This window comes from Poeciliopsis prolifica, unplaced genomic scaffold, assembly GCF_027474105.1.
Source record: "Poeciliopsis prolifica strain line A6 unplaced genomic scaffold, Auburn_PproV2 SCAFFOLD026, whole genome shotgun sequence".
NCBI lineage: Eukaryota > Metazoa > Chordata > Actinopteri > Cyprinodontiformes > Poeciliidae > Poeciliopsis > Poeciliopsis prolifica.
The window spans coordinates 3,187,518-3,209,470 of record NW_026562401.1 but is presented as its reverse complement, the minus strand read 5'-3'; the positions used below and the strand labels follow the sequence as shown (position 1 = coordinate 3,209,470).

The following is a 21,953-nucleotide window of genomic DNA, read 5'->3' as shown; positions in this document are numbered from 1 at the left end:
AATCACAAACGTTTCATTTAATGCATTTAAACAACACAAATGATAACACAAACTCACTTTTCCTTCCAGTAATCTTTCCCAGAGTTTCAATCTGGACTTTTATTTTGAAGAAAGCGGCGCCTTGTTATGACGTCATCAGTGGCGGGGAATGTGTTCACGGTAGAGAGGATTTGTTTATCTTAAAAAAAAATGTCCACCTGTTTCTCTCTGTTAGCCTGTTGCAGTCAGTGAACAGGGAATTAAAGGCTGAAGCATGTGGATACTGACTCCTCAGCAGCCCGGAGGTAAACTTTCCTCATCCCTGAGCGACTTTATTCAAAACTAGCTGCGGGCTAACGGGTTCAAGTTTGGTTAAAGCCCTTCAAGGTGGGGCATTTACTGCAAAATCCTGCAGTGTGATGAGCAGTGAGACGGTCTGAAACACATGTGGGTGTGTTTACGAATAACTTTTGGATCGAGATGACCCATCTCAGGTGGCTTATTATAAAGTTGGGATAAGTGTTTAAAGTTAAGCTTTTTATCTCTTACTAAAGAGGGAGGAAGCTGAAACGGCAGATTTGTGTGTGGAAAAACTAAGAACAGCGCGTAAGTCTTCATGTGACACACAGAAAGCCTCACATTGGCAGAAGAAAGCCTGCTGTATGCACAGAGGAGAGGTCAGGATGTCTTGGCCCACATCATGACTACTCCACTGCCTTAATTCAGAGTTCCTATCAGATCTTTTTCCTGAGATGCAATTTTTCTCTTTCTCTTAAGATAGTGTTTTACATTAAAATAGTTTTTTTTTCTTTCAAAAATCTTGTAGTTTATTACAGATAGCTCTGCAAAATTGAACCGTGCTACCACTATTTACATTTTCTTTTTTTGGAGATGGAGAGATAAAAATCGCTCTTGGCATCTCTTCAAAAATGCATTCATGCTTTCTTGCTTGTTCTCTAAATATGCTGCCACACATGTTGGCATTTAACATTTAAATTAACCACCTTACAGTTTAACATTTAATGTTTGGACATTATGTAATTTTTCCGTATGTTACACAGTTTAATCTTTTGATTTTCTCATGCAACAGTTTTTTGGGAACCTTTTTGTTTGGTTGTCTGACTCCAGTTTTGAGCTTTGCATTGAGCTTGTATTTATTAAATAACTGATGTTAAACTGTAACATGGATTTATCCATTTTGATATCATAACAAATAATAAAGTGTACTTCATCCTGGATCGGATTTCTTTTAGACTCTCTTATATCTTAGCATTTATAGATTGTCTTTAACTCTTGTCATGGCTATCAATCGAAGACTTTACCCCAAAAATTCTTCAAGACAAAAAAGTGTTATTTGGCTTAAAATAATCATGCTTTGATGCCAGCATGAGTGTTATTTAACTCTCAACAATTTAGTAATATAAAAAATGCACGGTGAAATGGTATCAAGAAGAAAGAACATAATGTGGAAACATTAAAGCAACATCTGAAGACGTCAGCCTTTAAGTTAAAGCTCGGGTTTTCCAGATGGACATGCATAGGGCAAGGATTCTGAAGTGATTTCCATTAAAATAATTCATCCACAGACTGATTTACACATGAACACAATGAAGGTGGAAAGCAAAATTGTAGCCACAGCCAGACTGACAAAAGTGAGGCTACTATACAATCAAACTCTAGCAGCTTGGAACTGTTTTTCCCAAGGACACAACAACCTAGACAGACAGTATATGAAAACATAATATCTCCCATTATTGTTGTATTTGATAAATAGAAGCAATTTTGGTAATTCTTACTGATCTGAAGGGAGATAAGTTTCGTCTTATTTAACTTCAGACAGTGAGAAAAAATGTGTCTTTTTATTGTGTTTCCTGTTAAGAACAAGTATTTCCTTAACCTGTCATCGTAAAAGCAGCAAGATAAAAGCGGATCTGTAAAAAGTGAGCTACAGAAGGCTGTCACATGACTGCATTATCAGTAGTCAATCCAAAACGAAAACCCTGAGTAAAGGACAAAGTACAACATGAAAGTCAGTATGAACCACATTTCCTTTAACAGTGTGATAACATGGGACGTCATCAGTGGAGGTTCAACTCTGATACATATATTAGCTGGTGTATTGTACGATGATAAGGTAAAAAGGTTTTACTGATCAGCTGACACCTTCCTTATCCCAGTAAAGTTGTTTGATAACCTCTCTCCTCTCTCTCTGCATGTTCAACTTAAAGCACAAAACAGAGCAGCTTTCATGTTCTCTCTTCAGCCTTCGTGTTGCTTCAGGTTTTGCACTCTTTTGCAGCTTGATTGAAGCTCGGACAGGTCTCTCAAATCACAATTTCCTTCTACATGGCTTCTTTCACCTCACTGACACTGTACACGGCTAACCTTAAGTCTTCTTCAAATAGAACATGTAATTGTTTTGCCGACTGACCAGTTGTGCTAACTGAATCACTGGAACATCTTTGTAGCGTTGTATTAGATTAAGTCTTATTAGGTGTCAAGCTGCTGTTTGTTTCTTCGCAGGTGAGACATTCTATCTCCTCCCTGGTAAAGAGTACGTTGTTGGCCGGAAAAACTGTGACATTCTTCTTGCCAGTGACCAGTCCATCAGCAGGTCTCATGCTCAGCTCGCTGTGGCCGATCTGGTGAGAGAAATGAAGAACTCCTTGAATAAAATTTCATTAGCTTGTTGCATCTAAACTAACTGCTGGTGTAAAATGCTGCAAGCAGAGAATACAAATTATTTTGGAGTCAATAGTCTGGATTTTGACTTACAGGTTTAATAATATCCATATGTTCTTAAATACTGAAAAAGTGAGATAAAATGCCTTTCTTGTTATGTTAGTGCAGCCAGACATTCAGGGTGTCTCATGTAAACTTTATCTCATTCCTCAACATTAAGGCTGAACCTGCCATTACCTGGAAGTTTCCCTTGTAAATATTGTGGGTCTTTGTGCTTTAGCATCCACTTGAACATATATTAGTTGTTATCGTTGTTACAGGGCTCAGCGGGAAGATAGCTATCTCAATTTTAATAATATGGCAGCAAGCCAGACATTCATTCAAACTATTCTCTAGAAACAATAAAGAGGAGCAAAACAAACAGAAACCGCAGCCTCTTAGTTTTCCTCCTGGGTTGATTTTTATTCTGCGTCCTGATTCAAACAGGAATGAATATGAGATCAAAGATCATAAATCATTGTTTACATTTTGATGTGAATATTTTTTCTCTCTGTTTCCACCTGTTTGCCTTATTACATGGAAATATCAGGTGGTGAAATCCGTTTTGGAAATGTCCTGTTATAGTTTTGCACAGCAGGAGGAGCTGTTGTCTATTAAAATGCAACACAAACTTCTTCAATCTTTTGCAGTTGCACAATCAGACTATCAAGTCATAAGTTTTTTTATTTCAGTAGTTTCATTTAAATTTGAAAGGCGCATATTCCATAGAAAATTATTAACAGAATGGTACATTTGTAAGTGCTTATTTCTGCTATTTTAATTATTATGGTTCACAGTGAAAAAAAAAGTAAAATTCTGTCTCAGAAAATTTGAGTGCTAAAAAGACAAAAGGGTTTTGATTCAAAAAATGTCAGCCTCCTGAGAAGCATGTCCATGTATTGTAGCAAAGATTTTCTGACATTTTCTTTAGTTCAGAAGAAATAATGCAACAGTTGGAGTCAGGCATTCACGTGTGCTGAAATTGACTAGAAAACTGTGTTGCATTCACTACTTTCTCTTTTGTTTTGTTTTGGGGTTTTTTTTTTTTTGCTTTTTAGACCCTGACACTGAAAGACACATCCAAATACGGCACCTTCGTCAACAGCCAGCAGCTGACGGCGCCTGTTGAGCTGTCGTCAGGGGACAATGTCGTCTTTGGTGTTTTTCACAGCAAATTCAGTGTGGTGTTCCTGGAGAAACCAGTGGTGTGTTCGTCGTGTTTGGACGCCGCTGGGAAGACGTCGCTCTCTCAGGCCCTATCAGCTCTGGGTGGGAAGCTGGTGAACAGCTGGACTCCGGATTGCACCCATCTGGCCATGCCGACTGTCAAAGTCACCATAAAGGTTGGATCCAGTGTCTGTTTCACCCTGGTTGGCATGTTTGGTTCAGCTGTGTGCTAATGCTTTGTCCACCTTCCTTACCCAGACGATCTCTGCTCTGCTGTGTTGTCGTCCCATCGTGAAGCCGGAGTACTTCTCAGAGCTGAGCAGAGCTGCGCAGCAAAAATCAGCTCCTCCCAAACCGGACAGGTAACAGCAAATTCCCTTTTACTGAGCCTTACACTGAATGTAACCTTTTGGATGCATTATATTGTTTGTTTTTGGTTTTTAAGTTTTATCCCTGAAATCGATGAGCCCAGTTTGAGTAAAGAGGACGTTAACCTTGCAACGACACCGGCTCGGAAACGGCTTTTTACTGGAAAGACCTTCGTTTTCCTCACATCCAAACAGGTTTGTGTCGTCTTCTTTTGTTAAAGACGTATTTCATGACACTCGTCCAAAATAAGCTGCATTTACTGCTGAGAAAAACATGATGAGTTGCTCGGCTGTTGTTACAAGTAATGCACTTTTGCTGATCATTGCAGACCATAACTAATTCTCAGAAAACATTTAAAAAATATGTGATTTGATGTCTGTTAGTTACATATTTGCTTCTTAACTACTTTAACACCTTTTCTGGATGTTAAATAGAAAAGATCAGGCACCCAAGTCTTTTACTGTGTTTAAAAGTCATGTCTTTTAAAATGACTAAGATTTTGTTGTTTATTGTTTGGGATAATTTGAAAATTAGCGACTAATTTTGAGAGATTTAAAAGGCTTATATCCTGTGGTGGAGAACAGTAATATTTAATTCTTCAGGAGAGGGCGCTGGTGAGCTTCAGTGGATGATTCTTGTCTGTCCTTTTTAAAGCATCTTACCCAGGAAAGTGGACTAGTTTAACAGAATAATAACCTGTATTTTAACTTTTGTGCTAGGTCCCAGCATTTAGAAAGTGTTCACTGGTGGTATTTTCACTTTAATCTCACAGCAAATTAAATTTTAAACAGTTTCACACATGACTATATCTGTCCAGCTTCCTTTCAGAAGCTCTATAGATGTAAATATGGAAAGTTGCTCTCTTAAAAAACAAAGCTCCTGCCTGCAGCATGTTTCTGGTGCTTTAATGATCCCTCACATTAACTTGCCGCTCTGCCGTGCTGTGTGCAGCTGAAGCGGCTCGGCGCTGCGGTGAGTTTTGGCGGAGGCAGCAGTCGGCTGCTGGAGGAGGGCTCCCTCCCCCACGACCTGCTGGAGTCTCCTCACAGCTGCGTGGTTGAGGTTGCCACTGGCAGCTCCCAAACTCTGCTCCCTCCTTCAGCCACAGAGTGGGCAAACTCTGTGAAGAACATCATCCACAGGTTTCGACTTGTTCTCGAAGAAAGATGCGCAAAGTTTGTTTTAACAATTAAATACTTAGAAATATTTTTCCCTCGACCACGAACACAGAAAAGGTCTTCGAGTCGTCACAGAGTCAGAGATTGGTCTGGCTGCCATCTACGCATCTTGTGAAAAGTACTGCAATCCATCCTGCCTGATCACAGACTCAGGTGGGTTATCATGAAAGAAAAAAAAAGACATTTCTTCCTTGCTTTCTGTGTATGTAATTTTATCTGTGATCAATTTGTTTGTGTTTTAGATCCTGCACAAAAAGTAAAGCCCAGAATCCCTGGTGCTTCACTGTCACAGAGCATGACAGTGGACGAAACTGTGCTACCAGCAGCATCTCAAAACATCACCGCATATGCAGCCAACACAGAGACATCACAAAGGTACAAGCTGGAGCCGCACAATGCTAGGAGAACATGGCGTTACAGCTGGCAGACAATGATACTGATTATAAGTGTCTCACATTTTCACACACTTTGTTTTTCATTGCCATTTCCTCACTTTCTGTAAACGTTAGCATCTCCATCATTAAGATCTTCATTCATAGATTATCAGCAAGTAGAGGTTGAATGCATCACTCCTGGAATATTACAGGCATCAGTGCATTTATTTGCACTGCACATTGTGAAGTTTTGATATTGTACTGCTGTAGTTCAAGATACATTTTCTGGACTCTTCATTGTTATTTGTTGTCGTCAGGATGGAGGCTTGTCGTGTGACTGGACTTGCAGCCGTCGGGGAAACTCCTGAGGAAAAGCAGAACCAGAAAGCAGCTCAGTTACCCGGATCCAAACCAGCCGCTCAGAAATCAACCAGGGAGTTGATAGTGGAGGAAACGATGAGCTCATCTTTCAGCGCTGCCGACAACACAGACTCACAGAGGAGGAAACCTGACCACAAGCCAAAAGGTGACGTCATGTAGGATTCACAGATATGCCTTTATAGTTATGGTCAAAACTATTCATACTCCTGGCAGATTTGGATTTTAAAAACTTTAATTCAACCAAATGTTTTTTCTGAAATGAGACAAGGATTGTACAAAAGATAAAATGATATGATGACATCCATATTACTAGAAAAATAATAAGTAAATCTATTTCATGTATCAATTGTGGCTAGTTTTTTTTGTTTGTAGATTTTGAAGTATTATTTTAGAAACTGTCAATATTTTATCAAAATCAAAATAATCCAGATTTCTCCTGTTTGAAAGTTAAAGTCCTTCTTTAGTTTACTCACTTACTTTGCCTGAATTTGCCCACTGTGGGAAAATAAAGGATGCTTCTTCCCTGCAACAACTATTATCCGAAACCAGGGTTTTTATTGTTTTCAGGTTTTGGGAACACCAGCTTTAGACCCCCGCCGTCTGCTCCCAAGACCAATGGAGGCAGCAGGACGTTTCTTCACACACAACCCTCTCAGAAACAGAAAACATCTCCACAAACCTCCCCACAGAAACAGTCGACTTTGACCAACTTCTTTCAGCCTGTCAACAAGAAACGGTAACCGTCTGTAGAGATGCTAAATATAGAACAGCCTATTTTAGTTAGAGCAAACATACCTTTGACTGGCACCAGCAAAGATGGATACGGGTCCAGATTGATTTAGTTGACATAATAGGTGCAAAAGAGAATGTTGCATTATGTTTTCTCTTTGTATTGGACTGTTTTCAGTTCAAGTTCAGAAAATAATCAGCGTTGATATTTTTTTTTTTCTTCTTAAAAACTCTTTTGCATTAAGAGGGAAATATTTAGATATTTTTTTCTTTCAGCATCTCAAGAGTTAAGAGTCTTACTCCCAGAGCAACATGGAAAACAACATTTTAATTTTTATTCTCACAATCAAGCTTCATGTACTGGGCACTAATTTGTGATTATTTTGCTCAAATATTGGCTTTAGTAAAATAGTAATGGCTGATATTTACCCATTTTTCTGTTTTTTGTCTGTGTTGTTAAGACCTTTGGAGGAAGAATCCTCTGATATCATGTCAGCACCGAAGCGGCCAGCTCCCGAATCATCCATTTCTTTGAAGGATACAAACTCACTTAGAGTTTCTAAAAAAATGCCTTCACTTCCCCTCGAGGGGCCTTCTGCTGTGTACGAGACGCCTCTCGAATCTGTGAGCGATTTGTTCTCTGGACGGGCAGAACATCTCACAGAGGAACCGCGGAGCAGAAAGAGGAAGGAGATGGAGGAGGAGATAAAGATGGAGGAACTGGAGTCAATTATGTCTGAGGATATGGACTACCTGGACGATGAATCCCCGAGTAGTCATGGCCAGAAAGAGGAAGTAATGGTGCACTACGGTTTGGCCGAACAAAAGAAGAGTTCACACTCTGTGGAGTCTAAGACTAAGAAGCAGCGCGTCCACCAAGAGCAAACAGCAAGAAAAAGTCAGAGGCCTTGTTTGGGTCTGGATAAGCAACATTCCCAACAGAACCTCGGGGAACAATCTGACCGGCATGACGTCTCCAGTAAGACAGACAACAACATTTCACCTAATCATGACTCGAGTAGACCCCCTAAAACGCCTGCTGCCAGTGAAAGTACGGAGAAAAAGGTTTCCGTAGATGATGATGCATCATTTATTGAGGTGAAGACAGTTTTCGTCTGAAGTGACTCAGTCTACAAATACGGAAAACGATTGGGTTCAGTTTCCAGCTTCATATCCACCTGTTTCCTTCTCTGTTCTTGCAGGATGTAGAGCTACTTCAAGTAGATATTCCCCAGCCATCAGAAGAGACCAAATCATCTGTCAAACCTGTGCAGATCAAGGAAGAAGTGAAAGTAAGTTGAAATGAAATGAAATGAAGTTCTACACAAAAAAAGAGCCATCAAAAAATAACTTCAAACAAAAACAAAACCTCACTCTTCCTGATAATCTGTAACTTTGAGTCGTCTTCACTCAGTAACAACATCAACACTGAAGAGTGGTCAGGTTGATATGTTCGCTGACTGGAAAAATGATTGGATTGCTCAAATTTAGCCTGTTATATCTTTACATTTCCAGGCAAATTATAAGTTAAATAAAATAAGTTATGCTAAAATACACAAATATTTTGTGTATTTTGACATTTCTGTACAAAAATAAACTCAAAATGATTATTAAAGGTTTAAATATGGTCAAATTTCACACTGTGAAATTTTCACAGGATATTTCACACTTTGAAATATGGTCAAATTTGACCATACTTAAACCTTTAACAATCATTTTGAGTACAATCATTTTGTACAGAAATTTACTACCTTAAATGCTTGATATAACAAATGTTTATCAGATCAATTTTAAGTAAATTTTTGTCTATTTTCAGGAGTCAAAGATTGATGAAGATCTTCCCAAAAAGTTGCTGATGGTGGAGTTTCGGTCTCTCACGGTTACTGCGCCTTCAAAACCCAAACCCAAACAGCCTCAGAACAACGGACACGCCAAGAACTTCAAATGTTTCCGCAAGGTCAGACAACAGTCTAAATCATACAATCAAAGCTGAGTTTGTAAATAATTTCTCTGAATGTTAAAAGTCTCAACAATGAGTTGATTTCTGTTTAATAAAAGCAGAAAGAAAACATAGTGAAGCTCAAAAGTATTGAAAAGTATATTTTAACAATCTTATGTATGTTTTTCTGTCATTTTTTATTTAATCTGAGCACCACTTTATGTTGTGTGACAGAAACACCTTCCTGGTGCGGAGGGCTTCTCGCACATCATTGGAGGATCCGATCTGCTGGTCCACAACAGGGGCACGAACTCAGATCTGGATGAATGGCTGAAAGGTGCAGCTGAGGTACTGAAATCCCTCCTATTTGGTTATTATTAGATATTATTATATTTCTGTCTTTTCTGTGACGGAGGCCCTTTGATTTGAAACCATGTCCTTCCAGGGGGAGCGTCAGCACAAGAGGGAAGAAACAATAGGAGACGATCTGTTCAGGTGAGAAACTGGACCTTGGTTCTTCTTTAGAAGATTATGTGATGAAACTTCATCCTCTCATAGTTTCTAAACATAATATTGTACAATTCATTGGCCCCCGGTGAAAAGCATTTGCATCTATGATCCCTCATTCAAATAGGAACAACTTTAAGATATTTTACATTAAGAAATAACTGGATTGTAGTGAAAATGTATTATATGTAAGTGGGGAAGACAAGAGAACATGGAGCTTTTAAGGTACATGTGGGTTTGGTATAAAACAAGTAAAGTATGGTGAAGGCTCTGTCATGCTGTGGGTCTAACTCTCTTTCAAGCCCTTTGAAGCCTTGTTCAAGCACAAAGAGCAATAAAATCCTTGGAGTGGAGTTTTTCATTTCAAATGTAGCGGCTTTTACCAGAATATTAAAAATAAATTCAAAACATGTTGCTGTCTCAGCACAGAAGTTGTTCACTAGAGACACAACTGGCCTTCCTCCATGAAGATGTCAGACCTTAATCCAATAGAAAACCTGTGGGATGAAGACAGGAGCAAGGTTTCTGCGTTCACCAACCGTGTTAAATGTTCTTAGCAAAGACAAAGCACTAACAGCACTGAATATTTGCACTCAAATTAAAGGTTGGATCTTCGTTTACACATTTGAGATACTTTTCTGCTGCAATAAAATCTCTAAAATATGTTTTTAGGCCTTTTGCACATGTTTATCCCGGGTGCCAAGAAGAGATGTGGGGTGATGTATTGGTTCAGTTAACTAATTGAAACATAAATGCTCTTAAAAGTAGATTTTTCTTCGTCGTGATGATCATGTTTTTCAAACATTTCACTGATAATCAGAGGGTTGTTTGACCAGTGCAGCCTCAGCTTTGAACCAATCAGAAATCAGCAATCCTCTCGTCACTGCGGTTGTCAGGGCGACAGCGGTGATGTAACCTGCCTTGTTTTCTTGGACTAAGCAGAATAGAGACGGTCTGAGATTGATGTTCTTGCCTGCGTGTCAGTGCTGAGGTGTTTGATCACTGAGTCATGCTCGGCCAGTCATACATAACCTGGAAGCGGACTCTGCTGCTAAGAAAATAGTCCGGCCCTTTCTTTCTTTGGAGAGGGACTCCAAACAAGTTTCCAGACGCTGTTTTATAGGAAGCTTGTTTGCTCAGAGCTGTTCAAACATCATCCGTGTTTTATAACGCTTCATTTGGGCTGTTTTTTATTGTTTCAGAATGCCTCTGAGCTCATTGAGCAGTGATACATGAGGAATGTTAAAAGCCCATTCTGACATTGACAGATGTTTGAGATGCCCTCTTTTCTGCCTTTCTGTGTGTTTTTAGGTACAATCCCACCAGACTGACCAAGAGAAGATGAAATGCCTCCATCCTTACACCTTCCAACAGGGGAGTTTCAGCCTCCAAGTTTGTGAAAATTTGTCTTGAGAAGGACACGTGCAAAAAAAAGTGTCCTATATCGTAGCTGTTTTCTGTTCTTCCTGCTTGTTTCAAAATGTTTCTAACGATGTCACTGACAGCTAGCAATGTAACAAAGCAGGCTCGCGTTCAGAGATTTTTGTCAACATTTTTATTTGTTAATAATAAAAAATAATCAATACAAAACATTAAAAATCCTTCAGTTGAGAGATTCTACATCTCGACAGCAGCTTCTTGTTAAGAAATTTCTTTACCTTAGTTTCCAGGTAAAGTCTGGAAACTAAACCGGACTTCAGAGTCTGGTTTAGTTTCCGATTTCAGGAGAACCAGGGGCTTGAGAAACAATTCAAGTGTCGCTTTTTCCTTTTTCTTCAGCGATCTCCAGCGAGCCAAACCTTCAGGCACTTTTCCATTTCTGAAACGGCTCAGATAAGAGGTTTTCTTGCCAACCAAACATTGATTGACTTCTGTACACTTGGCCTTTATTTTGAGAGAAAGTGCTTTGTTAAAGTTAAAAAAAAATAGGCCAGCATTTGGTGTGACGTGTACAGTGACAAAAGTTTTTCCTTTCCCAGTTGGGCTACAGGATGGCCAAGAGAGTTGGAAAAATTGGCTTTCTTAGAAGTCAGAAAGAAATTACTTTGTGTATCATTGAGTTTCTTGTCAGAGTCCATGCACGTCTGTGCTAACATATCGAGTTCACGTATTAACAGAAAATAATAAAACAAAAATCATGCAAAAAGCAGCATGTCTCGCCTGTATTCTTACATGTTTATGTCTCTGCCAGTCCCTGTGGGGCTACATCCTCCTGCTTTGCTCTTCCCACACCTTTTTTCTTCCACTCACACTCCTCAGCAGCTGCTGCAGGCAGTGGCTCATGCCAGCATACATATTTTATATTAAATATTTTATATTAAAACAAAATGCAGAAAAGAAAGCATTAGGTTATATAATTTAGCTGAAAATAATTAACACAACCAACATTGGCGTTAGGCAGTTGTTTTAGTTACAAAAAAACCTAAGAGTTTAATATGTTAGTGGAAGAAAATAAATACATTTTCTTAAAGTGGTTATTTAATACTGCTTCAGTAAACTCGATTGACTGAGTGAGAGGCAGACATTGACCCTAGATTAGTTTTAAAAGGTCACGGAGGAGAGCAGAAGAGATGCACAGCGGAGTTTCTGCAGGTGACTCTTAATATTTCACCAGAAAGTTAGTATTTATTTTTCTAATTCAATTCGAAACTCATATATATCAGATTCATTCCTCAGAGTGATATATTTCGATCTTAATATTGTATAGAACCAATAAAAATAGTATTTTAATGTGAAAATGTAAACTCATTTTTATTTTATATTTATTGGGCCTCTTTTTGCATAAATTGCTGCATCAATGCAGCGTAGCATGGAGGGAATTAGGCTCCCTCTATATATATATATATATATATATATATATATATATATATATAAAACAAATTTTTTTTGTTGGATTTAAGACAAGAATAAGTTGTGTGTTTTTTTCACATTCTGCTGTTATCTATGGCAATGATGGTCCAATACTAATAGATGATGGACTTTTGCTATTATAATAAAATAATTTGTATTAAAAACTATAAAACTAGAGAGACTGAGGTCTAAACTGCTTACATTGAAGAGAACTTTGTTCCTGGATGGTTTGAATGAACATGTGACTGTGTTTTTTTAAGTGGGATTTTCTCACTGTAGTTTTAAGTTAGCATTAAAAAAAGTTTTTGTTTTTTTTATTGACTGGTTGTCATGGTCACAGAGGAGAGCAGAAGCAGAATGGTTGATCAAGACGTTTGAGGTTTTAGCTGTTAGCTGTTTTCGAAAGCTAAAGTTGAAGAGTCAAGCTTATGTCTAATGTTTCAGTCTGTGTTTAGGGATTCCTGATCAAAGCATGAACCCACATATGTATTGAAACCTTCCAGCCAATAAACACCATCCATCCATCTTCTAACACCCTTGTCCCTGGGGAACAGCTAATGTTCCGGGTGAGAGGCGTTGTTCACCCTGGACAGGTCGCAGGCTGGACTAACAACACAGAATTTAGAAAGACAAATTGGGAGGAATCCGGAGTACCTTGAGAGAACCCATGCATGCACAGGGAGAACATGCAAACTACGACCCCGGGCCAGGAACTGAACCGAGGACAAGGCAACAGGGCTACCAACTGCACCACTGTGCAGCCCCAATAAACACCAGTGTAACCTTTTTCAGATTTGCACTTGGAAGCTGACGAGATCTTATGGTGGTAACATAAACACACCAACCTACCAAAACACATTTATACAAACTAAACCTTTTACATTTTGCCATGTTACAACCACAGACTTAAGTGTATTTCATTTGGATTTTATGTGACAGACCAACACAAAGCAGTGCAGGACTGTCAAATGGAAGGAAAATGGTGCATTGATTTTAAAGCGATTTTCAAAAAGCCCTCAGGCTGTGTTAGTCTGCTGTGCTGCTTGGGCTTCGTGATGATGTTTATTCACTAGTGTGCTCCAACAAACCTCAAAGGCCTTCACTTAAAAGATTTATTTTTATTGAGATCACCAATCTATGGTTTTCCAGATCTTGGTGATTTCTGAAGGTATTTTTATGGGTATCTGAATAAAGGGGTTTGACTTTTGGACTTTTTTGTAAACCATAAATCAAGTTCCTCTCCTTTAGAGCTATGTTAATCTATCATATAGAATCCAAGTAAAACACATTCAAGTTTGAAGTTGAGTAACAAAATGTGATGAAGTCAAGGGTTGTGAATAGTTTTGCAGGTCTCTGTATGTGCATAGAATACATTTAAAGTTGTAATATCAGCAAATAACCTACAACTGAGGCCAAAATGAGAATGTACTGAAATAAAAGAGAACAATTTCATTAATCAGAGGCATTAAGACCCTTTTTTTGACATTAACCTTTAGGATCAGAGGTTATTTATCTATTGTTTATGTCATACAGAAGAGACAGCTCATTACTGTGACATGATATGTTTTGCAAATGAGAACATATGTTAGTGTAGCAGCGTGCATGTCTTACATATCTGTAGGTACTGAGTGTCAGGATACATTTAATCTAAAGTCCTTTGCTTTGAATGTTAATGTTAGTAGACTGCCTGAAGACACGCCGTGAATGGAAAAATAACCCTGATTAAAACTAGGTCCCATAAAACTATGAGATGACACATCAGCTATAAACCATTGGCACATAGTAACCTATAGAGACTTCATTTGAAGTCAGACAAGTCTTAAAAGCTGTCATATTTTGTTTCATTAGAAACTTGTGTACATCCAATGTCTTTTTGGCTTCATGAACATATAAAACCTATAAGCTTAGATGGTAAAACACTGTATTAATGATTAAAAAAAATAGAAAAACTTTTGTTTTACCAATTATTTTTCTCCTTGAAACCTGTGCACTAAGAGCAGATTTATGTTTTCCTGATCATTTTAAATGAAGTTGTTCCCGCCGTTGCCGATGAGCTTTCCTCTCTTCTTGAGTCTTTTCAGCAGACAGGAGGTGATGCCTAAAGCGCCACCCTTCAGAAATCGAACAAAGTTATCTCCCACCAGGGGACCCATGGCAAACAGCCCTGGCTCCTTGGTGCACTCAAATGTGTAAGGGTTGATGTCGATGGGATTCTGCTTGCAGGAGATCGGCCTTGTCGGGTCTTGTCCCAGGTACTGGCCCTGACCTTTAAGGAAGAATAAGTTTGGGTTTGTCCCTATCAACACCAAGGCCATTGAGATCTTGAAGGCCTTTAGCGAGTTATCCCCTTGTAGCAGACACTTCATGTCAGACTGGAACGACACCACACAGTGTTCGGGGAAACTGGTGTAATCGGGGAAGAGACTGATACTAGAACCTCCAGTAATGCTCCCTGCAGAAAGCAGAGGTTTAGGGCACATCTTGGCACATACTGAAGAGGCAATGCTAACTGCCTGGGGTCTGTTAGAGGAGGACAAGGATGCCACATTGGTAGAAGTCTGGGAAGACATCATGTTGTACACTTTGTGGTATTCTGGATACAGGGTCTTGGGAAGCTGCTTAAAGATGAGGTCTGGGTTGTCTGTGTTCTTCCGGAAAACATGCAGCACTCTGATGTTGCTGTTAAGCGCACATAGAACTGCATCAGCGGCACTTAGACCAGCACCTACAACTAGAACTGGATCAGAGTTCACATCCAGTTTACCCTGGCTTACAGCCAAGCCCAGGTCTGAGATGCTGTGGAACACAAAAGGTAGATCTTCACCCTCTACACCTAATCTGACAGCAGAATCAGATGCACCAGTGGCCAGGACGACATTCTCAGCAAACAGGGAGAAGGGGACATGAGTGTCGCTCTGTACTTGTCGATAACCCCTGATCTCCCAGAGCGTGCCTCCTCCTCCATTGTTTTCACACTCTTTGCCATTCTCCTCAAATTGCCCATTCCCACTATCAACCACTCTTTGATCTTCTTGCCCATTTTCCAGACTTTCCTGCTCATGCCCTCGGCAAAGTTTCTGAACACAGGTCACGTAAGTGTTGTCAACAAAATTCTTCTGCAGACCCTTTAGCTTCACATAGTCTTTGTAGTAGGATGAGATCTCCTCTGGGGTGGCTCTGTCACTGGTTACATCTCTAAAGAAGAAGATTTGGACAGTGAGAACATGAGTGCCCAGTGAAACTAAAGCTTGACCCATCGATGATGTGTGAGGGTCTATTTACCTTCGTTTCCCATTGGTCAAGTCTCTGTAGTTGACTCCAGGAAGCTCCATCCAGATGCCAAGACTAACAGTCAACATGGAGCCTTCCATTGCCTAAGGAAAGGCAACCAACAGTGTGGTCAAAGCAAAATACTCTGTTGACACAAAACCCAGATACATTAGAAGGCTTTTGTAGAATAAGCTTACATGCCAGGCACCCCCAGGTGTTCCCTTTCCCAAAACAAGATGTGGAATTTGTTGATGCTTGTCTCTCCTCCACTTGAGGACTGATGGGAACTCATAGCCAAAGTCAGCATTGGGGTGTAGAAGTGTATCAAATAGCACAGCCACGGGATTCCTTGATCGTCCCTCGAGACCTTCGCTCAAGTATTTCATATCCTGGAAAAAGAACAGAGTCTTTTGACACATCTGAGTTTCATGTAAGAAACACCTTGCGTGTGAACATGATTTTTTTTTCTACCTGTTCTGTGATAGGGAGATGCTTGGCCTCCTGCAGCTTCCTGTACAGAATCGGGTTTGGGTGAACAGTTGCGGTGTCCAGGTAGGGCTTGTATCCACTTAACAAGTAAGACAGACAAATGCCTGACGGGCCATTCCCTGCAAACAAATAGTTGGAAAATGTGAGTACGCTGATAAAAGTAAGACCAAAAGATGAAGAACAAAGTTGACCCTGATTAACGTAAGCAATAATTTACCTATGATGACCACGGGGAGGGTAGGTGGGAGCTCTTGAGACAGTGTGTTCTCTTCCAGAAGAGGCATGGCTGCAGCCTGGGCCAGAGCCGGCACTGAGAGAAAACAGAAGAAAGAGTTGAAAAAGGTTCCAGATATTTCTGGAAAGGTCCATCAAACATTCAACTAAAGGCACAGTCTCATCCGTGCTTTGTCTCTCAACTGGGTCTGATTATTTCAACAGGTTTGAACTGGCTTGCTGTTTTTGTCTAACAGTGTTGTTGTTATCTTAGATCCTGTCCCCATCCACCATCACCAGCTGACTCAGAGACATACACACTGAGAGAGAGAGAAAAAACCTTTATTCATCCATGGCATTATGCTTCCACACACATCAGTGACCCACCCCGTCTGTCTGGGGCTTTAGACACGTGGAAACACCCCACCAAAACACAACGTGCCCCCAGATTTTCTCCCTGATGTTCATTGACGTCCTTACACACCCCCTGTCTCTTCAGTCATGGCCCGTGGCGAGGCTAGCCTCTATTAACCCTGCTACTGCTCCCCAAACAAAAGGGAGTTAATGTGGGCCTGGGTCCGTGGTGAGCATGCGCGGTACGAGTTTGTGTGTTATGAGACAGTGCCATTGTGTGCCCGACGGGCAGCAAATCCCCCCTGATCACTTGTCCGACTGGGCCCTAATCCCACTCGGGCTGTTTATGTCTTTGCTGGGTGAGAATGTGGGCCTGGCATGCTGACAGACTGAACCACTGAAAGATAATCCCGCCAAAAATGTACCCAACCACCGCAAACAAACACTGCCCTCCTGTTCCACTTTCACACCAACCAAAACACCACTTGTAGTGTTTTATAACTTGAAAACTCAGGTCTACATGCAGCCAACAGTCTGACCTATCTGTACACCAAACAGCTCCTTGCGATCAATGATAATAATTCTAAAAGATTTCTGGTTCTTGGTAGTGGAATTGTTTATTATCTTGGGCATTACAGCTGAACAGCATAGGGCTGCTGTTTTTACTTTTTTTTTTTTTTGGCCAGTTACATTTTTTATGAATAAATGCTAACATAATCAAAGTAAACATAAAATACAGCTGTCAAAAGATGATTTTATTTTTCTGTTTAACAAACATCCAAACTAATCTAGTTCTATGTGAAAAGATAATGAATTAACTGCATCTCCAGTCAGACCTGATTCCTACCAGACCAGTAGAATCAAAAAGTCACTTAATAAAGAAGCCACAACAACATTTAAAGCACTAAGATTTACTTGCCTCATTTAAGATTTACTATTCATGATTCAATAATAAGGTTGGTCATAATATCGGCAAGCAACATTTTAATAATTTCCAAAGACTTTAGGGAATTATGCGAATGAGACCAAGTGGAGCATTTTATAAGATATGGGTGCCATTACAGCAAGGGTGTGTTGCAAGTTGGGGATGAGGAGGGATGGGGGGGCAACGAGGGGCACTGATGTACCCACAGTTTACTGGATAACCTTTTCTTTTTTAGTGCTAATAATGAAGCCAAGACGTCCTGTTCAGGCATGTCAGATTAATGGTACCTTTAAAATAACCTTATAGCAGGTATTATTGAAATGGCCTTGTCAGAGTCTCAGTTTGAATTAAGTTACCATTCTGTAGTGTGAACTTAAATTGGATGCTGGGAAGTCCTCACATCTGACTGAAGTAAAGCACTTCTGCAAAGAAGAGTAGATCAGATTTCCCTCACTGCATTAGTAGTCAGTGACTCTTGATTGCAGCTGTTGCTGCCAAGGCTGTCGTTCGGTTTGTGGACAATTACTTCTTCAACACCAGGTTGGTTAGTGTGACTGCTGTCACAGAGTAAGTGTAATTGTTTTCTGTTCTTCCTTAATATTACTTTACATATTTGTTTGAATAGTTTAGATTTTTATCTTTAAATTTGTTTTCATTCATTTGACCAATTTAGTTGACTATTTGTAGTGCACCCATTTAGTTAACTTTGTCAGTTCTTTGTAGTTTTTGTTAAATGCACTGAATTTCTTTTGTTTGACTTTACCAGTTTCCCCTGGAGCTACGGATGGAATTAAGATGATTTCCAGCTGATGGCCACTGGCTGTCAACTTCCCAGTGGGTCGTTCCATCTGCTCACCAGGGGAAGGGAAATTTGGTCTTTCAGTTTAGTTTAATCATTTCTTTATTGTTTGTTTTTCTGAAAGTTAGTTCAGTTCTAATATTTACTTAATTTAAATATTTAGTAATGTTTCTCAGTATTTGTTTGTTCTTTGTGTGTTTAATTATCTCTTTTGGGTTTAGTCGTGGTTTGATCAGCCACTATTTAAGTTCTCTTCATGTCTTGTTAGTTAGGTCAGTTTTGTTTGAGTTCTTTTGTGTTACTACCTGAGTTGTAGTTTGTTATGTTGACCTCAATTTTGGGCCGAGTTTATCATTTTGAAATTATTTTTGGATTCTTTTGTAATAAATTAATATATTTTTTTAAAAATTTACTCAACGTCTCTCTGGCTGGTTTGTGTAAAATTCTCACAGTTAGACTAGCATTTTCCTCTAAAGAAATAAAACCATTATTTAAAAATGGCTTTTTGTAATTACTCTAGACAATATCATCAGACATAAACATTTGCACAATAATCTGAAATATTTAGATATTTCTTAGAAATAAACCAAACCAGAGGAAATGTGTAAAAAAACAACAACAAAAATGGAACCAAGAAGCTGATCAGTTTTTACTTGCAGTGTTGAAGATATCAGATGCATGAACTCACTGGCAGCTTGAATTAAATCAGGTGGACAGGCAGATATATGTGGCTTTTTTTGGACAGACTACAGTCCTTCTGCTTTATCTTTCTGAGTCTGAGTAGTAGCAGGTGTTGCATCAAATACCTCTGCCTGAAATAAACCGGAAATGATGCAACAGCTGATTTCCATGCATCATGTGCATGTGTTTCTAAATGTTGCATCACAAAAAGACACTTTAGAAATGTTAGCAGCAAATATGTCTATTGACATTGAAACATATTGCCTGCATGCATTTTTTGTAAAAAAAAAAAAAAAAAAGAGAAAAATACACTTAAGCAAGAATGACTTAAAAGTGCATGTGACAAAAACGAACAATGAAAAAACGCTGATTCTTGCTTAAGAGCATCGCACTATGATATGGAAAAATGCATACATTTCAGCCTGTTTTGCTTTTTATGCTGTTGTTCCTCATCTGACTGTCACTTTGGAGTAGTTTTCCAGAAAACTAAGCTGGTGAAATTAAACGTCCTGTGCTTTGAGAATACATAACAACGTATCAGAGCAATCAGATTATGTGTTTTAGTCAAACCACAAGAAGTAAAATGTTTCAGATTTTCATAGATCAGATTTCTACTATCAGGCCCTTAAAATGCCTCGTCTCAGCTGGCGGATGAGGAACAAAACCCGACGAGGTCCAAACCAGGAACGGAGCGTTTGAATGTGGATGTTGCTGCATCACACCCGACCAGATGAAGTGAGTGATGCAGCAGATCGTCCACAGCATCCCCACTAAAAACAGGCTCAAACCTCCTGCTGCTCCTCCAGACTCTGTGCAGCTTCGGGTCCAATAAGGAGCACATGCTGCAACCGCCACGTTCCCATCATCATTGCATAATTTAGGTCAAGCTCACGTCCATCCGCCACTCTCTGCCCGGAACCAGGAGCTCTTACCGTGCTGAGATTTATCAATCTGCCCCCACTCAGTCGCGTCCAGTTATCACGACCCACGGCAGCCCTTTCCAACCGTATAAATAGACACAGACCGGTGGGAGGATCTATTGCTGTCTGGGGTCTCTTGAATGAGATAATGAGCCAAACCTCTCTCCCGTCATCCTACATGCGCGCGTGACACACGCTCACCTCGGTGCGGTTGAATCCGACCAGACCCGGCCTGATCGGCCCGAAAGTTTGGGCTCGATGTGAAATCTCCTCAGAGTGCTGACAGCGGAGCGTTAAAGAGACAAACCGGATGACGCGCCTGCTCCTCCACAGCCACATGCGCATCTCGGTGTGCGCGGCGTGAGCGCGTTCACGGAGCGAGATCAGAGCATCTCAGCATCTTCACAGCGCCACCGACGCTGCTGCTCACCGCGCAGCCTTTGCTTGCAAAATGCTCCAAAGTGTACAGTGTTGCAGAAGTAATCACTTCCCTCGAGCATTTTCACAACCACGATGTTGCGTTGGGATTTTCATACATCAACACAAAGACTCTGTGAATGGGATTTTTTGTTTGCTTGTTTAAATCAGGCTACAAACATCTATAAATCTGAAATGGGTTGTTCTAATACCTCTGCACAGTGGAGCAGCACTTTGTCTTGCAGCAAAAGGTCGTGAGTTTGCATGTCCTGCATGCATCACTGTGCATGCATTGATTCTCTCCCACATTTCAAAAAGGTGATTGTAATTATTCTCTAAATCTTCCTGAAGATTTAGAGATCTGTACATCCTGTTTGTCTCGACCTGTCTTCTGCCCTGTGAAAGTAGCATCCAGCATCTTCTCAATTATCTCCCCAGTTACATAAATGGATGGACCCCAAAAATATAGTGCAACAAATTAGAATAGATACATATTTTTGTCTTCAAATGGGCATTTGTCTTGGATAAATTGCTACACAGTAGCAAAAGAACATATGAACAACACACAGGGATAAAACACATGCTCAAAAAAATCAAAGCAAAAAGAAGGTTAAAAAATAAGGTTTCCTCTTTAAAACTGCTCTGCTGTCTCTCTGGTCTTTCAAATTGATTATTTTCATATGGGCAAGCTTGGTCCTATGTCGAAGAGTTGTTTCCAAACCAGGTTGTGATCCAACAGCATAATATTTAAAAAGTAAAAAAAGAAAAAGAAAAAGTAGAGGTAAAAAGCAAGCGTTAACGTCAACCCTAAAAAGTGCCAGTGGTCTTTGAAAGTATTGTCTCTGCTGCAGCTGTAAACACAGAGAGTGGGCTTTCTAACACAGCACACTGTCCATCTGCATCCATGGTATTTATAGAGCCATGCTTTTTAAATAGCAGTGTCCTTTATCATGACAGGCTTGTGGTCTGAAACATTCCTCTGGTCAAAATCAGAATCAGAAAGCCTTTATTGTCATTGTACAGAAGCCCAACAGTTCAGTACTTCCCATCCGAAGAAGACAAAGACATTTTTTTGTATCTTTCTGGTGTTTAGCAGAAGATAATCAACTGAAAGCTTAAAAGGAATCATATCAAGCCCAACGTGCTGCCATATTTTCTTCACGGCAGCAGTGATGGTGGCAGCATCATTCTGTGGGGATATTTCTCAGGAATTGAGTAAAAGGTTTGAGTTATTGGAACATTGTGCCAAATACAGGGAAATCCTGAAAAAAAAAATCTTTAGCAGAGTGCAAAATAGTTGAAACTGAGGCATAGGTTCACCTGTCATCAAGATGACTAAACATACAGCCAGAGCTGCATGTGATAGCATGTTCAAGTCAATTAAGACTATCTGTTGCAAAACTTGAAAATTGCAGTTTAGTTGAAGAAATCAGAACATTTTTTTTTCCCAAGTTGTACATGTATTTGTCTTAATCACAAAGAGAATGTATTTTAAATGTATATTAAGTAATTTTGATATTGTTTACTTGCCAATATGATCTAAGAATATTTACAATAATAATCATCTAAGAAACATTTAATATTCTTTGCTTATGTCACATGATGGACTGCTGATGTTTCAGGATGATTTTCTGATATTACAAAATAATCCGAAATCTAATATAATCTAAGAATATTTATTTAGATTTTTT

At 39.6% G+C, this 21,953-nt stretch overlaps 2 protein-coding genes across 3 annotated transcripts; one reads left to right on the top strand and one right to left on the bottom strand.

Annotated features, from left to right (window-relative positions):
• The first annotated feature begins 149 nt into the window (after window positions 1–149).
• On the top strand, window positions 150–11,294 carry nbn (nibrin). Its single transcript, XM_055047440.1, has 16 exons — window positions 150–284; window positions 2,503–2,624; window positions 3,759–4,043; window positions 4,126–4,229; window positions 4,313–4,430; window positions 5,188–5,378; window positions 5,467–5,567; window positions 5,657–5,789; window positions 6,106–6,314; window positions 6,737–6,905; window positions 7,360–7,996; window positions 8,101–8,190; window positions 8,715–8,855; window positions 9,072–9,185; window positions 9,283–9,332; window positions 10,656–11,294. Exons 1-16 carry the CDS (start codon window positions 254–256, stop codon window positions 10,687–10,689), a joined length of 2,529 nt encoding a protein of 842 aa, XP_054903415.1. The 5' UTR covers window positions 150–253; the 3' UTR covers window positions 10,690–11,294.
• A 945-nt stretch (window positions 11,295–12,239) lies between these two features.
• Window positions 12,240–20,140, bottom strand: osgin2 (oxidative stress induced growth inhibitor family member 2). 2 transcript variants are annotated; one of them, XM_055047438.1, is made up of 6 exons: window positions 20,047–20,140; window positions 16,171–16,263; window positions 15,936–16,072; window positions 15,662–15,853; window positions 15,477–15,568; window positions 12,240–15,389 (listed from the first exon to the last, which is right to left on the bottom strand). In XM_055047438.1, exons 2-6 carry the CDS (start codon window positions 16,235–16,237, stop codon window positions 14,216–14,218), a joined length of 1,662 nt encoding a protein of 553 aa, XP_054903413.1. In that variant the 5' UTR covers window positions 16,238–16,263; window positions 20,047–20,140; the 3' UTR covers window positions 12,240–14,215. The 2 variants fall into 2 exon arrangements, with proteins under 2 accessions (XP_054903413.1, XP_054903414.1); XM_055047439.1 differs by lacking the exon at window positions 20,047–20,140 and adding an exon at window positions 19,858–19,925.
• Between the last annotated feature and the right edge of the window lie 1,813 nt (window positions 20,141–21,953).